This window comes from Chenopodium album, chromosome 10 (genome assembly GCF_948465745.1).
Source record: "Chenopodium album chromosome 10, dcCheAlbu1.1, whole genome shotgun sequence".
NCBI lineage: Eukaryota > Viridiplantae > Streptophyta > Magnoliopsida > Caryophyllales > Amaranthaceae > Chenopodium > Chenopodium album.
Genome location: NC_137843.1, coordinates 36,721,386 through 36,738,945, shown reverse-complemented (window position 1 = coordinate 36,738,945; position 17,560 = coordinate 36,721,386). Strand labels below are relative to the sequence as shown.

The 17,560-nt window shown below is 38.1% G+C and overlaps 1 protein-coding gene across 1 annotated transcript; it reads left to right on the top strand.

Annotated features, from left to right (window-relative positions):
• The first annotated feature begins 12,623 nt into the window (after positions 1–12,623).
• Positions 12,624–13,343, top strand: LOC145565167 (uncharacterized). Its single transcript, XM_081625251.1, has one exon. The coding sequence runs from the start codon at positions 12,624–12,626 to the stop codon at positions 13,341–13,343; it is 720 nt and encodes a 239-aa protein (XP_081481377.1).
• The last annotated feature ends 4,217 nt before the right edge of the window (positions 13,344–17,560 follow it).

Sequence of the window (17,560 nt, the reverse complement as noted above, 5' to 3'; positions counted from 1 at the left end):
GTTTGAATATTTGGTTCTTATGTTGAAGCAAGTATGTATTGTGAATATTTTGTGGATAAAGGCAAATGCAAAGTTGAAAAAGCCGTCCATAGTCAAAAGAGGCGAGGACAATGCAATAAAGTGAAAAATAGAAAAAAAAAAAAAGAAGAAAAAATGAGAAAGAGCAAAGCACAAGCAAATGCTTTGGCAAAAGTGATAAAAATGAGAAAAGTGAAAAGCTCAAAAATATTTTGATGTAAGTATATTTCTCCTTATTTTGAACATTGGGGATAATGCTCCATTTAAACTTGGGGGGAATTGTTCTTACTCTTTTTGTATATATGTTTGTGATTTTGTCTTTGAATAAGCTTGGGGGTATTGGTGTTTTTGTTTGGCGATTGCTTGATTATGTTACTGAGGATTGATCACTCTTTGCTTCACAATTTAGGTATACCACCAAATTTCAAATTTTACCCTACCTTTACCCTTTTCGCCCTTACATTACAACCCTTTTCAAGACCTTTTGACTTTTTTGGTTGAGTCACAAGTCAATGGAGGGAGATATGAGTCAAGTCTATGGAGCGATTTGCATAGTCAAGATGTCGAGTAGGCCTAGAATTTTTTCTTTTTTGGTTCCTTCGAGGAATCATTGAGATGGTCACTAAAGGTGGATTTGTAACTAGTAGGGAGAATGCGGTAAGATTGTTTGGGATAAAGGTGAATTGTGTCTTATTAGTTCTCTATGGTTAGCATATTTTATGTTTCAATCAACCTTGGATATCATGAAACGTGCACTCCATTATTTGTTTAGAAAGAATTGCATTCATTTGTGCTTGTTCATTTGCAAAAGTCCATTCATGAACATTTGTTTTCTTTTCTTTCCTTTTGGTTTATTTTTCATGCTTTGCCTTGTTTGTTTGGTTTGAGAGATTTGTGGATTAACCTCTTGGGAAACCCTCACGAGACCTCACTCGTTCTCATTGACGACTTTGGGGTTTTAAGGGCTTCTTGTATCTATCAACAAACAACTAAATAAATCAAGAATCAACAAAATATGAAGAACAATTACACTAATCAAGATCAAACATCAAAACCAAACAAAACAAACATGAAATTAAACAAAGCAATAAAATGAGATAGAGTTACAAATCCTCATTGATTGATTATGGAGATCTTTAATACAATTGTCACCTTTAATCTTCAATCTCTCAAATCCCAATGAAATTCCACTCTTTCTCTCTCTAACTCTACTCCTAAAACTAACCCTAAATCCAGAGAGAGAAACTCTCAACTAAGCTAAAATTATGATCAAAATTATGTCTCCAAACTTCTCACAAAAATCGGGTCAAGAAAGGTATTTATAGAGGCGCGTAAAACGAAATCGAGCGAATCCGGAAAACAGAGAGGAGCGCCCGCTCACAGGCCACGCGCCCCCGCACACAGGCCACGCGTGCCCGCGCATAGGTCACACGCGCCCGCGCACAAGGGCTTGCGCGCCCGCTCTCTTCTAGGTTTCTTCCGACTTTCTCGCCGTTTTGTGCGTTCGCAATTGGGGCCTTCAAGAGCACGCATTTGATGGTAATCAACACTAAACATGGCAGATTCAAATGGACTCTTCGGTGGGTCCAACACCACCTTTTACGAGGTTACGGCTTGAGAGTGCAAGAGCTAGAACTTGGAGCACCCACTTCCTTGCATGTTGAGCTTTTCCAATGCTATGAGTCTACTTAAAAATTATCTTCCAACTTAGAAAACCATCAATATCGAGACCCGAACCTCGTGCAATACCTACAACCACGAAAAGTGGAGAAATAAAGGAGAAAACAAAAGAAAAACCATAAAAACACAAAACAAGAGAGAAAAGGGAAATAAAGAGAAAATGCATAAAACTAAGCATTTATTAAGAAGGAAAGCTATGAAAAGAAGGTAAAAACAAGCTAAATACTTATCAAATGAGTGCCATAAATGACACTCATCAAATGCCCCCAAACTTAACTTTTGGTCATCCTCGAGAAAAACCAAAACAAGTAAGGGAAAAATAATGATTTTATTCAAACAAACAAAAGAAGAAGAGAAGAGACAAGAATATACACTAACTCACTTTCGTAGGAATCACGGTCAATTTTAGCAACTAAAGACAAGCCATTTAAACCCCTAGATCGCCCTAGAGGACGAGTGATGCTCTTGTAAGAGTTTCCTAAGAGATTAATCCATAAATCTCACAAACCAAACAAACAAGGCAAAGAATGAAAAAGAAGCAAAAAGAAAAGAAAAGAAAACAAATGTTCATGAATGGACTTTGCAAATGAACAAGCACAAATGGATGCAATTATTTCTAAACAAATAAGGGAGTGCACATTTCAAGATATCCAATGCTGATTTAAACATAGGATATGCTAAGCATAGAGAACTAATGAAACACAATTCACTTTCATCTCAAAACATTTTTAACACATTCTCCCAATTAGCTTCAAATCTACCTTTAGTGAGCATCTCAACGGTTAATCGAAGGAACCGGAAAAGAAAGAAGTTTGAGGCTACTCGACATCTCGACTATAAGCTTGACTCACATTTCCCTCCACCGATTTGTGACTCAACCAAAAAAGTCAAAAGGTATTGAGAAGGGTTGTAATGTAAGGGCGAAAAGGGTGATGGTAGGCTAAAATTTGAAATTTGGTGATATACCTAAATTGTGAAGCAAAGATTGGCCAAATCTCAACACCCAAAACAAGTAATCACCAAACAAAAACACCAACACCCCAAGCTTATTCAAAGGAAAAATCACAAACATATATACAAAAAGCGTAAGAATGCTTCCCCCCAAGCTTGAACAAAGCATTGTCCTCAATGCTTAAAATAGGGAGAAATACACTTATATCAAAATATTTTTGGATTTTTCATTTTTTTTTAATTTTTTTTTTCACTTTTGTCAAAGCATTAGAATTTGCTTTGCTTTTTCTCATTTTTTTTCATTTTTCTATTTTTCACATTATTTCATTGTCCTTGCCTCTTTTGACTATGGATGGTTTTTTCAACTTTGCATTTGCTTTTTATTCACAAAATATTGACAACACAAACTTGTTTTCATTAAAAGAACCAAACAATCATTCTCATCCACCAAAACTCCAACAATAGAGACCAATGCTTCACAAAAACCAATGATGGGAACAAGAATGAAACAAAAGGCTCAAAAGCTAAAGATGTGGCTTGAAAAAAACAAAGGTATAAGGCTCAAATGGTTAGCAAGAAAGCAGAAAATTATCCTATAAAAGTAAAAATTACCACTTCGAAAAGATGCATTTGTCCTTCCTAAATGGCTCGGTCGCGATCTCAGGAGACGAGTCAAATTCTAGATAAAGCACACAATAGTCATGGATCCATGTGCTCCTCATGCAAGATAGGTAGAAGGCTTGAAAAAAAATTAAACATCACATGGTTGTAGCAATAACTCACTATTAGTTTCAAATTCACCAAAAGGGAGTAATTTCAAATTTTCAAAAACAATTAGAATCCGGCTTCAAGGTCCCAAAAGTTCTAAAGACACTACCTTAGCATACTCTATCCTAGAATCAACCAAATATACTCTCAAACCGTGCACACCATTATCATTTAAGAAGAAAAACATTCAACTATACAAGTCCAAAAGTATTATGTCCAAAGCAAGAACAAAACAAACACAATGTAAATTTGCCTTGATAGAAACAAAAATCTTTTTGGAGTTTTTCAAAATAAAGAGCATGGAAATGCATATTCAATCGTGCATGACATATATAAATCAACATCCCACCAAACATGATAGAATACCCTCCCCCAAACTTGAATGAGATAACATGCTCAAACATAAATAAAATAATACATGGGAGGGGAAAAGAAAAAAATCAAACCAACAATACCAACATATGTCGAACAAGTCACCAACCATTAGAGGAGGAGCAAGGAAAGATATTACTTGATTAAGGTGGGTGTAACTACCCACAAATAACCCAATTAAACCTTTCAAAACTACTTTCCTCTAGAATTGAATCTCGCCTTCCATATGCTAGCTAATGTTGTTGGGTTTCGATGAGTCCGACTCATCGCGGAAATAAAACACGAGTCCAAGAACAAACTCACAATTAATATAACAAAATACATAATTAACAAGAATAGAGAAAAGACTAATTTACCCTTGAAGCGTGCTTCGCTCACTCGGATGGAAATCTTACTTGAGAAAAGCCGAGTCTCACAAATGGCAAGTACCTCCAACGAAAGTCTACTCGCAACTTGACCCGACCGGTCTAATACTTGGAGGTTAGCCAAGTCCGACCAAAAACACTACCCGATTAATTTATGAGATTATAGGTTTTCTCTCAAGTGTAGATGCCTAATTGAGCTCTTACTCAAGTGAATAATCCTAAAGCATACCTTGGCTATTTATAAGAAATGCTTCCTTGTGAATTCCACTCATCTTTCAATGTGGGACTATTTCACAAAAAAATCCCACATATAAAAAATGTTGAATTTAATCATTAGTTTAATAAACCAAGAAATAACAAAGTAACAAGTGTCACATGGTTAGGTGAGGACCACTTCCACACTTGCTCCCCAAGGCAACTCACATGCATTGTGAGCTAATCATGTGGCACCCAACCTTTAGCCCCAAGTTGGGTTCGGTTAGGTCGCCATCCTGCGGCTCGCGTCCATTACCCGTCAAACGGGTCCGCGGCCCGTTGCCACAAGGCACGCTGCCACTTAGTGGCTGCCAACGTGGCGCGCTGCCACGTGTCACACCGCCACATTGGCGCGCTGCCACTTGGTGGCTGCAAACGTGGCGCGATGCCACTTGGTGGCTGCCACGTGTGCTGCCACATGGCGTACTGCCATGTGCTCTGCCACGTGGCGCGCTTATATTTGCCGCGCTTCCTTAAACTTCGCGTGGCTAGGGTTTTTACTTGTTAGAAGCATTTTTTCGTCTCGCCAATTCCTAAATTTTGGCCCGACTTTTGAGATTCGGTTCTGACGCTCTAAGCTTAGAATCCTAAGCTCAGAATCCGACGTCTTTGTTTATAATACTCGAGTGACTCATTAATTCCTTTCGGATTAATTCATCGCGTCGAATCGTTAGTTTCTTGGGTTTGACCTGAAGGGTTCAGTCAAGATTAAGCTGTAATATTAATTATCCATTAATATTACTGATCGAAAGCGGCCTCTGTCTAGGCATTCCGATCACTTGAAGTTATTGAATAAATAGCTTTTTAACAGCTCCGAACCCTCTATCGGAATAATGCACTTGTTCGAATGACACCATTCCTTTCAATCTCCCACTTGTCCTTGGGGACAAGTGAGTTTTTAGTGTATAGCCTTTTTCCTATGTCACTTAATGTCTCTTCATGAAATATAAGGTAAGATTTATTCATCATCCTTATTACGTCCAGAAGTGTTTCTCGAATCCGAGTCCGACTGTCAACAAACAGATGATTTCTAAAATCCATCCGATCACGGCCATGCATTTTACAGTCTCGCTCTTCGAAAGGCCTTGTAAATAACAAAGACATCTTCCCTATTTTTAGTAGGGGGACATTTCTAGTCTTGTAATGTAACTTCTCTTACTAAGAGGACCTACCCGCCCGAGTGTTGCCTTTATAATCTCCTTTTACGATAGACGTTTGACTAACATCAAAACGTACTAGTACTCAAACAAGAGAACTCACAATACTCATGGTCTAGGAAAGAAGTTCCGATAGCCATAATGAGAAGTATACTTATAACGATTTTTAAATCTCTTAAAGTATTCTCATGGGTCAGTCCAGTATGGTTCTAAACCAATACCTGTGCAAATGATTCATGACAATCATGTCCTTGTAGCACAAGAAACGGTGCTATAAATCAAACTATACACTAATCTCAAGCGGTTATTAAGCATCCATCATTTAAATGACCTCAATTAGGGATAATTTTCGATTATAATATTCAATGTTCACTTAATAGGTGTTTTTTTTATCCAAAACTGGTCTTGATACCCTATTTTGAATATTCTCAAAATCGAATGGACTCATAATTTAATTTTAAACCACAATTAAATGAAAACGGGGTGATAAAATTGCATGAAATTAAATTACTCCAAAACCTGAATGGTTCATTTTATGATAAATGGTTTTTCCAAATGTTTTAAGAGCAACACTCCTTATAAAACATTTATAGGAATCACACCCATATTTAATATGCTTGATTTCTTTCGTGTAATTTTAAATGTTGTCGTTCACTTATTGCATAGGTTTAGTTATAATTACTTTGCTAATATTAGCATCTTCATTATTGATCACTTTCATAATAAGATGATAAAATTTGAGAGTGTCATGGATTATATGTGATTTAGGATTTATTGTCCAAGTGATGGCTCCCACTCATCTTCATGATTGAGATCTTCAACTTGACAACCTACAATCATCAACGTTTAACAACGAACTTTTCATTTAACATCTTTTTTATTTTTGTCTTTAAGGCAACCATATTCTCAACATATATTTTAGTAGACTTTCTAATGATGCTTTGCTTGGGTTTCACATCAAACGACTCTTAATGATTTGGGATACCCTAATCACTTGTGATCGTGTAAATTTACCTTAATTTCCACACATTACACATGGATGCACATCCATGTTACCGTTCTCAAGCCACGACGCTTCTTAGCTCGTGCTTACAAATGGCATCCTTGTTAAGGATCTGATCCTTCTTAAGGTTTGTGCTTGCAACATCAATACTCAAATTATATCGTTTCCATGCGTCAGGAATTCATCCTCATACTTATCCAAGTGCTTTGGATGTTCTTGGCCATAATCTAACGATCTATTACATAGATTCAGGTTGATTAGTACTATATACATACTTCACATGCTCTAAGAAAGTAAGTCTTGTGACGATTCTATATCGTAGCGTACATGATGGATTTAATTTGTAGAATGATTCTCAATCTTATTCCATCCATGTGACATTTTAGCTCATCCAGTTACACTGAGTTTTGCTAACTTGTTTGCTATGTGATACGGTTGAAAGTCTCTACTATAGTCTTTCTTGTTTAACTTAATATTTAGCCTAGCTTATACTTAGTTCAAACAGTTACTCAGTTTTATACATGCGGGTCGAAAGCCTTTTAAGTCCTCCAATTCATGTTTAATACGGTAAATTCCTTTACTCGTTCAAACATTTTATTAAGTCTATATAATAGATCTTAATTCCCAATATGTACTAAGTGTCATCTTTTGCTTGGTCCATTGTTGAATATACTTTCAAATCTAAGCATTTAACATTTGATAGTTAATTTACAACAGAGTTCGTAAACTTCTTGTTGGACCTTACAAGATTGACTCTTGCTCCCACAAAACTTTTTATTCACAAGAATTTCTATGTTTTTCCATAAGTTAATCCTTTTATTAATTTTATAAGAAAACACGTTCCAATTCCTTTATGTAATGCTTCATTCAATCCCATAATGGATTTGTTGAGCTTGCTTTCAAATCTAGCATTATTTAGATTTTCAAAACCCTTAGACTATTTTCATAGTCACTTCCAAAATCCTATTTTAGAAAGGCGGTTTTGGTATCTATTTTGCCATATTTCATATGTCCAATTTTGCTAGAATAACAACGAAAAGATTTGAACATTCCGATTGGTGAATGGTTTTTATTAAAATCAACTCTGTGAATTTAATTATATCATTTTCAACCAATCTAGCTATGTATGCATATACATTTCCACATTTGTTAGTTATCTCCTTGAAAAATTATTTGCGATCGATGGGTCTTTCACCCTTCATGCAAATTAATCAAGTTTTAAACATGATTTTCAAACATGGAGTCTATTTCAGATTTTATGGCCTCTAACCATTATTCAGAATTTGGATTTACCGTAACTATTTTACAAGGCATTATTCCCTTACTATCTAATAGTAAATATTATGCTTGTAAGTTTTAGGTTAATTTCTAACTTATTAGAAAATTTATAGGATTCAATCCAAAACTTTAGTGAATTCTATACCTATACAGGGTTATTGCATCAAACAATGAGTTTCAAGGCGCTTCCAAAGCGCGCTTCCAAAGCCCTTCGTTTATCTTGATCTTACTCCAACTTTTCAGAACTTTGCGAGTAATGAATTCTCTTTTAAGTCACTTGTAAAGTCCTTTTGAGTATTCTTGATCAAGTATTCTTAATCAATCATTCTCATAAAACCCTTTTGAGTCTTCCGAGATTCTCAATTCTAGTTTGTTGCTAAGCTCAATAGTCATCGAGTTCATTTCCCTCCCACTTGTCGTTCTGGAAATGTGTTACTTTCCAGAAAGACACCACTTAGAGCAACAAACATTATGTTCTCACTTAGGTTGTGGAGGTAATGCCCGTAGTCTCACTTGAATGCTTACAAAGAGACATGTATATTGTTTTTGGGTAAAAGTTCATTGTGAAACAAACAGTTAGCTCCTACTTGAGCTACTTAGCCTTTAATGAGCCATTAAGCTCCCACTAAGCCACCTACCACTTGCTAAGCCGGTGAGCTCCCACTGAGTCACTTAGCTCCCACTGAGCTAGTGAGCTCCCATTGAGGCTAAGAGTTTTTGACATATACTTGAAAAGACGTTTAGAAGTTATTTCTATCCATAACTGAATATGGTGTCCTTTCTTAGATTTGACATTTTGTATAGTGTAACATTAGTCATTTGTGCAAATCTTTAAGAGTTCTATAGGAAGGGATGTGATCTATCATTGTTCGAGTCATTTTTAAATGGCATCGAGGTCTCCGTGAAGACACACTATGTTCTTTGTGGAGTTATTTATGAAAATTTCAATTTCATAATTTTGTGATGGTCATGCTTGTTTCAAGCAAACATCGATTGATCTAATCTAGACATTTTGATATCTTGCCAATTCGATTCTGTGATCCGGGCTGTTTCCCTCTCGACGATGAAGCTTATCCCCCATCGTCTTCATTGAACTCTTGAGCTACTCAAGGTCAAGTTTTGTTCACATTTGATGAATATAGCCATATTCTTTCAAATTTTTCGTGAAACTTTGAAGTAACTGAATATTTTTTAGCGTTTGGAGTCAATTATCTATGCTAAGAACAATATCTCTTTACTTTGTCGGTTTTTAACAAGTAAGACTTGCTTGTCTTAGAATGATTCCGAATCGATCAACTGTCAAGAGCCTTTATAGACTTGAGTACGTTCTTGTTAATGTGACATTGCTAAAGATGTTCGGAACACAAATCATGCCTATGATTTGAAGTATTGTGAGTTTTCATGTTAGGGAAATGTTTGTTTATAATCAAGCATTCCTGACTCATGGTGTAGAAACCATGCCGTTCAAACAAATTCGCAACTATTGCTCTTTGAATATGAGTCTTTCCGTGTGTTAACGGATTGTTTGCTGATTATGGAACAAAATAACCATTTATTTGTTCCAGCCTTAGCTTAAAATGTCTTTAAACAAAGCATACAACCTTACAACTAATGTAGCTTTTTTTGCTTTATTCTAAGCTTGTAAGTCAATAACTTAGCTTAATTTCAATAATTTGAGGTCACTTTTAAAGTGGAACACTCAAGCATTATTTGATACTTGTGAAGATAATGACTTGCTAAGTTAACATGAACTCTTTAGTAGAAATGGAATCTTATTCCTTTTCTTTATTCCTTGTTTCCTATATTTCTTATCATACTTCATCTCATAATCATTAAGAACCATTTCTTTAAGTGTTTTTGACTTTTATACTTTGTTAGGCATAATTAAGCATCTAGTGCGCCGTATAACAAAGTTCCATCTTTTCCTTTAATTCGTACTTGAATTAATACATCAATGAGTTGTGCTCACCAGCGTATAAAGATAAAAGATATGTTGGTTGTCAAGCATTGACAATTTTGAGTTTCCAACTCAATACTTCATGTTTATCAAAACTACCTACTATTTTGAATACATGATGTCCAACCGTCCTTTCAGACTTATAAAGTCATTTATGAGAATTGTATTTTAGAAATTTCTTTCCTTTCTTTGAGAATTATTCTCAAAGATTTCCTTTACAAATCACGAAAAACAATATAGTTTGATTTGGAATTCTACAAATATAAGTGCAAAGTATAACCATTTATCAAGAAAATAACATAATAAGTTTTAAATTTAAAAGCATTCATGCAAACTTTCAATCTTATTAAGCGTCTTATCCACGCATTAAATTTGTCCCCATTCGGCAAGAATAAGGCGATTCCAAGATCCAAAGAATCAATGAGTGATTAAGCATGTTTTTCCTTGTCTTAACACTCAATATTCTAAGGTAAGCAACTCTTTGCTAATGGCTCCAAGCCACTCTTGGTTAGATAAATCGTCGCATCTAATGGTCTCTCAACAACTTATCCACTTTGCCATGACATGTTAGGAATCTATCACTCATATCGTTGAGTATAACCAAAACCAACATGTATGCGATGTCTTGCTTTGGCAAACCCATCATCATACCTTACGTATCCTTTGAAATAATAGCGATGTCTCGCTTTAGCGTAGCCCATCACTACTCTTAATAGGTCGATGAGTGTTTTTTTGGAATGACAAATTTTACTCAATATTTTAGTGACCTAGGGTTTCTATGTTGGTTGATTTAAGTGAACTTAATTAATCATCCCAACATTCGAAATCCTAAACATGCATCTAACATATAATTCATGTATATTATATAATCATAAATATATATCGAAAACATAAATAAATGATGCATTTGTCAATTAGCATGACCCCTTTAGTCTTCAACTCTTCAAGGGTCGTATTTTTCAACTCCATGGCTTCGTCTTCCAGGAACCTCCGTTTTCAAGACATAACCAAAATAATTCAAATACTAGTATCTACGTGTTAGAATCCGCCTCTCTCTCTATGTACCCCTTTCTTTTTCCTTGTTTTCCCCTTGTGTTTTTCCTTCTAAGTCTTTTCTTTTTACTTTCTAGATGCTAGGGAGAATTATTGTGTTACTGTAGTTTCAGTGTTCACTTGTATTTCTCTATGGAATCAATATAAAGCTCTTTAAGAAGTGAATGGTTATTGAATCATAGCTCCTTACCCCATTGCTATTGTTTTAATATTTGTGTGTTGTTTTAAGCCTTTATAGATATTGTGCTTACATTGTTTTAAAGCATCCCCCACCAAACCAAGAAACCTCAAAAGACGCCTTTATCTCGTTGGTTTCTCTTGTGCCCGCTTTGAAGCATCGGCTGTCACAAGCCTTGACTCCGCACCCGTTGTTGACGACTGCTTCCTTGAGATACCCTTGGTCTGTGTCGCTGTGTGCTCATGAACCTCTTTCACTCTAGGCTTGCGTCCTTGTCGCCAATAGACAAGAGTGTGCCGCACGATTTGGTGTCAGAACACTCGGACCGTGACAGTTGTTATCATAGCCGAGGCTCATTCTAAAGTCGCCCATAATGGTGATGCCTGAACATGTTGATACGTGGGAAGAAAAATTTACCTGGCTTGAAGGGAAATCGAAATTTTAGGCTGTACTCGAAGAAAGAGTACCCAAGCTCAAAGATATAGTAATAAAGCAAGCTGAGCAAATAGAAAGGCTTGAGTCAACGGTGGATGGGTTGACGGAGCAGCTCAATTTCGTTCAAGGAGTAGCGGACGAAGCTGAAGACAAATGTGCTACCTTGATGCGTGCCCAAAGAGGACTCGGGTGAAGTGGACGTAAGATAAAACCTCCTAAACCTCGGACTTTTAATGGCGCGAGAGACTCAAGGGAAGTCGTTAACTTCATCTTCGATATGGAACAATACTTCCGCATATGTCAATTGGAAGATGATATTAAGGTTGACACGGCCACAATGTACATGGTGGACGACGCGAAACTCTGGTGGCGAATCAAGTATGCCGATATACAAAGTTGGGAGGATTTAAAGAAGGAACTCATATCCTAATTATACCAAAAGAACACGGAGTTCGTGGCCCGTACAAAGTTGGCAACCTTACAACATAAGAACTCTATTCGGGACTATGTGAAAGAATATTTCGCGTGCATGTTAGAGATCCATGACATGTCCGAGAAGGACCGCCTGTTTAATTTTGTACGGGGCTTGAAGGATTGGGCCCAAAGAGAGATTTGACGCCAGAAGATAGACACCTTGTCGGGGGCCATAGCCGCAGCTGAAAGGTTGATGGACTACTTGTCGGATAAGGGATTGAACCAGAAGAAAGGAAATAGCGGGTCAGCATCTAGTACCCCAATGAGCAACACCGGGAACTCCCAAGTCAGTTCAAACAGCGTGGGGAGTAGGTACAAGAGTGGGGGAGACAACTCTCGAAGAAATGGAGCATTCGCATCGTCCAACAAAGGTGCGGCCTCCAGCTCCACCTCGTGGATAAGTCCCTCACTTGTATTCTTTGCCGTGGGCCTCAACAAATGGTTCGAGTGTCGCCACAAGGGGGAAATTGACAACCTTCAAAAGAAACTCTCCTCGATGTCATTCGAACAAGAGAAGGTAGAAAGCAGGGAGGAAGCGGAGAACGATGAAGAGGAACCCTCGAAACTAAGTTCAATACGTTTCATGTACTCCCTGGAAGCAGATATGTTGGAAGTTAGATAGCCACCGAATGAACTGATGTACGTGAAAGTATCGATTAATGGAAAAAGGGTCCAAGCCATGGTTGATACTAGAGCCACCCACAACTTTGTCATCAAGGAGATTGCTAGCCAGTTGGGGTTGGAAGTGGTACAAGGCGGGGGCCGTATAAAGTCTGTCAATGCAGAAGATTGCCCGATCCACGGTACCTCAAACAACGTGAAAGGCAAGATTGGAGACTGGAGTGGTACACTTGAATTCACTGTGGCAGCAATGGATGATTTCGAGATGGTATTGGGAATGGATTTTCTCCGTGTCAGTAAAGCTGTTCCGATGCCCCACATGGGCTCCTTACTTGTTGCCGGTAACCATCCCTGTCTCCTGCGAACGTGCTCACCGGTTAAAGCAGGGAAAGGTCAGAAGGGATATCTCTTGTCAGCAATGCAACTCCAAAAGGGAATGAAGAGAAATGAGCCAATATTCCTTGCTACTCTCTCGATGAAGGAAGATGAGAATGCGACGAACCTCCCTTTTTCCATGAAAGGATTGCTTAAGGAGTTTGCTGACCTTCTTTTTAAGGAGCTTTCGAAAACACTCCCTCCTCGGAGAGCCATCGATCATAGCATAGAGTTAGTGCCGGGAGCCAAACCTCCAGCGCGGAGTCCTCACCGAATGGCACCTCCCGAATTAGCGAAACTGCGCAGACAGCTTGATAAGTTACTCAAATCCAGGTTTATTCGACCCTCTAAGGCGCGTATGGTGCACCGGTTCTTTTCCAGAAGAAACAAGATGGGAATTTGAGATTATGCATCGATTACCGGGCTTTAAACAATTTGACAGTGAGGAATCATTATCCTATACCCTTGGTGGCCGACTTATTCGACCAATTGGGTGATGCTGTTTATTTCACCAAACTTGATCTTCGATCGGGTTACCATCAAGTCTGAATTGCCCAAGTAGACGAACCAAAGACGGCATGCGTCACCAGATACAGATCTTTTGAGTGGTTAGTTATGCCGTTTGGGCTAACAAACGTTCTTGCTACCATCTGTACGTTGATGAACCAAGTCTTCCACGAGTACCTTGACAAATTTGTGTTGGTCTATTTGGACGACATTGTGGTCTTTAGCCGCACCCTTGAAGGCCACCTGGAGCACTTGAGGAAAGTTTTCTTGAAATTAAGAGAACATCATTTGTTCGTGAAGTGGGCGAAATGCGCTTTTGCTCATAAAGAAATGGGCTTTCTCGTACACCTTGTGGGCGGAGGTCGCATCAGAATGGATTCGAAGAAAATCAAAGCTATCAGCGATTGGCAAGCACCAAAGAATGTTTCAGAATTACGATCGTTCTAAATATTAATTACTCGGTCGACTTATTAATTACTCAGTCGACTTATCAAATCAAAGCTATCAGCGATTGCCAAGCTCGATTTTTCGACGTCTAAATATTAATTACTCGGTCGACTTATTAATTACTTCCTAATTAATTCGTCACTTTGGCTCGATAGTTGCTTGGGTGTGACCCGAAGGGTTCAGTCAAGATTAAGCCGTAATATTAATTATGCATTAATATTACTGATCGGAAGCAGCCTCCACCCAGCCATTCCAATCACTTGACCTTACTAAAAATTAGCTTTCTAATTATTCCGAACCCCCTATCGGAATAATACACTTGTTTGAAGGACACTATTCCTTTCAATCTTCCACTTGTCCTTCCGGACAAGTGTGCTTTTAGTGTATAACCCTTTTTCTATGTCGCTTAATGCCTCTTCATGAACTATAAGGTAAGATTAATTTGTCATCCTTATTACGTCCAGAAGTGTTTCTCGATTCCGAGTCCGACTGTCAATTAACAGATAATTTCTAAAATCCATTCGAGCACGGCCATGCATTTTACAGTCTCGTTCTACGAGAGGCCTTGTAAACAACAAAGACATCTTCCCTAATTTTTAGTAGGGGGACATTTCCAGTCTTGTAATGTAGCTTCTCTTACTAAGAGGACCTAGCCGCCCGAGTGATGCCGTTATAATCCCCTATTACGGCAGACGTTTGACAATCATCAAAGCGGACTAGTAATCAAACAAGAAATCTCACAATACTCATGGTCGAGGAAAAAGTTTTCGATAGCAATAATGAGAAGTATACTTATGATGGTTTTTACTCTCTTAAAGTATTCTCATAGGTCGATCCAGTATGGTTCTAAACCAATACCTGTGCAAATGATTCATGACAATCATGTCCTTGTAGCACAAGAATCGGTGCTATAAATCAAACTACACACTAATCTCAAATGGTCATTAATCGTCCATCGTTTAAATGACCTCGATTAGGGATAATTTTCGATTATAACATTCAATGTTCACTTAATAGGTGTTTCCTTACCAAGACTGGTCTTGATACCCTATTTTGACCCAAGAATCGAATGGACTCAATATTTAATTCTAAACCACAATTAAATAGTCAACGGAGTGATTTAAATCGCATGAAAAATTTAATTACTCCAAAACTGAATGGTTCATCATAGTGCTTTACATTAAAATTGTCCAAAATTAATTAAAACACTAAAATAAGGAAATCAAAGCTAATCTCCGATGTGTCTGATTCCCATTGCCTTAACGTGCTTGTTGTGCTTCACTTGAGGCAAAGGTTTAGTCAGTGGATTGGCTACATTGTCATTTGTTCCAACTTTAAAAATTCTGATTTCATCTTCTGATTTTCATTCTCGAATCATGTGAAATCGCCGCTTGACATGTTTGACCTTCTGATGTTCTCTTGGCTCTTTGGCCTAAGCAATAGCTCCATTGTTGTCACAATAGAGGTCTATTGGTCACTCGATGGAGGGTACAACACCAAGTTCACCAATGAACTTGCGAATCCAAATTGCCTCCTTAGCTGCCTCAGATGCTGCCAAGTGTTCGGCTTCAGTTGTAGAATCTGCAGTTGTGCTTTGCTTAGAACTCTTCTAACTAAACACTCCTCCATTGAGACAGAATATGTACCCAGATTGTGACTTGAAGTCGTCTCTGTCTGTCTAGAAGCTTGCGTCAGTATAACCCTCAACAACTAATTTATCTCTGCCACCATAGATTAGGAATTTATCCTTGTTCCTTTTCAGGTACTTTAGGATATTGTTGGCCGCAGTCCAATGCCCCTCTCTTGGGTCTGATTGGTATCGGCTCATATCGCTCAAGGCATACGATACATCTGGCCTAGTACATATCATGGCATACATGATCGATCCAATAAGCGAAGCATATGGAATCTGATTCATCCTTTCTCGCTCATCAAGTGTCTTTGGACACTGCTTCTTGCTTAGGGTTATGCCATGTGACATGGGCAGGTAACCTCTCTTGGCCCCTTCCATTTGGAAACGAGCTAGTACCTTATCAATATAAGTACTTTGACTCAATCCTATCATCCTTTTCGATCTATCCCTATAGATTTTGATGCCTAGTATGTACTGAGCCTCTCCCAAGTCTTTCATTGAGAAACATTTTCCGAGCCAAGCCTTTACAGACTCTAATAACGGAATGCTGTTTCCAATGAGTAATATGTCATCAACATATAAGACTAAGAAGGCGATGTCACTCCCATTGACCTTCTTGTAAACACAAGACTCATCTAGATTCTTGATAAAACCAAACTTACTGATGGCTTCATCGAATCGCAGATTCCAACTTCTGCTTGCTTGCTTTAATCCATAAATGGACTTCTTAAGCTTGCATTCCTTTCCAGCGTTGTTTTGGTCGACAAAACCTTCAGGCTGTGTCATATACACAATTTCTTCCAAAATACCATTTAGGAAGGCAGCTTTGACGCCCATTTGCCATATTTCATAATTGTAATATGCAGCAATCGCTAGGAAAATCCGAACGGATTTAAGCATTGCGACTGGAGAAAAGGTTTCATCGTAATCAATACCATGAACTTGTCTATAACCTTTTGCTACCAATCTTGCTTTTTAAATGAATACATTTCCATCTTTGTCGGTTTTTAACTTGAAAATCCACTTACATCCGATAGGTGTGTAACCTTCGGGTAAGTCAACCAAGTCCCAGACTTGATTTTTAAACACGGAATCCATTTCAGATCTCATGGCCTCTTGCCATTTAGCAGAGTCGGTGCTTGCCATCGCTTGCTTGTAGGTTGCCGGTTCATCTCCATCCATGATCATTCTCGGTTAATACTAAACCAAGATATCTATCAGGTTGAGATCTCGGCCTTTAAGACCTACGTAGTGTAATGGACTGAGCATTTGCATTGTCGGTTCAACTTTGCATATTTTGATCACTTTGAATTTTGTCAACAGATGTTGTTTGAGCACTTTGACTGTCATTCTGACTTTGTTTCTCATCCTCATGAACTTCGTCGAGTTCGATTTTCCTCCCACTTGTCATTTTGGAAAGGTGTTCCTTCTCCAAAAAGACACCATCGCGAGCAAAAAACACTTTGTTCTCCGATTTGTTGTAGAAGTAATACCCTTTGGTTTCTTTTGGGTAGCCCACAAAGTAAACCTTATCGGATTTGGGATGAAGTTTGTCAGAAAGCAATTTCTTGACATATGCTTCGCATCCCCATATCTTTAGAAAAGACAACCTAGGAGGTTTCTTCGTCCATAACTCGTATGGAGTCTTTTCTACAACTTTTGATGGAGCACGGTTCAGTGTTAGTGCCGCAGTTAAAAGTGCGTGTCCCCAGAAAGAGATACGAAGATCACTAAGACCCATGGTTGATCGTACCATGTCTAACAAGGTTCGATTTCTCCGTTCGGATACTCCGTTCCATTGCGGAGTTCCCGGAGGTGTCAGTTCTGAAAGTATACCATCATCTTTTAGATGGTCATCGAATTCTTGGCTCAATTATTCACCACCTTGATCCGATCGAAGGGCTTTGATTTTCTTGCCAAGCTGATTTTCAACTTCACTCTGAAATTCTTTGAACTTGTCAAATGATTCAGATTTATGCGAAATGAGGTAGACATAGCCATATCTACTATAGTCGTCCGTGAAGGTGATGAAA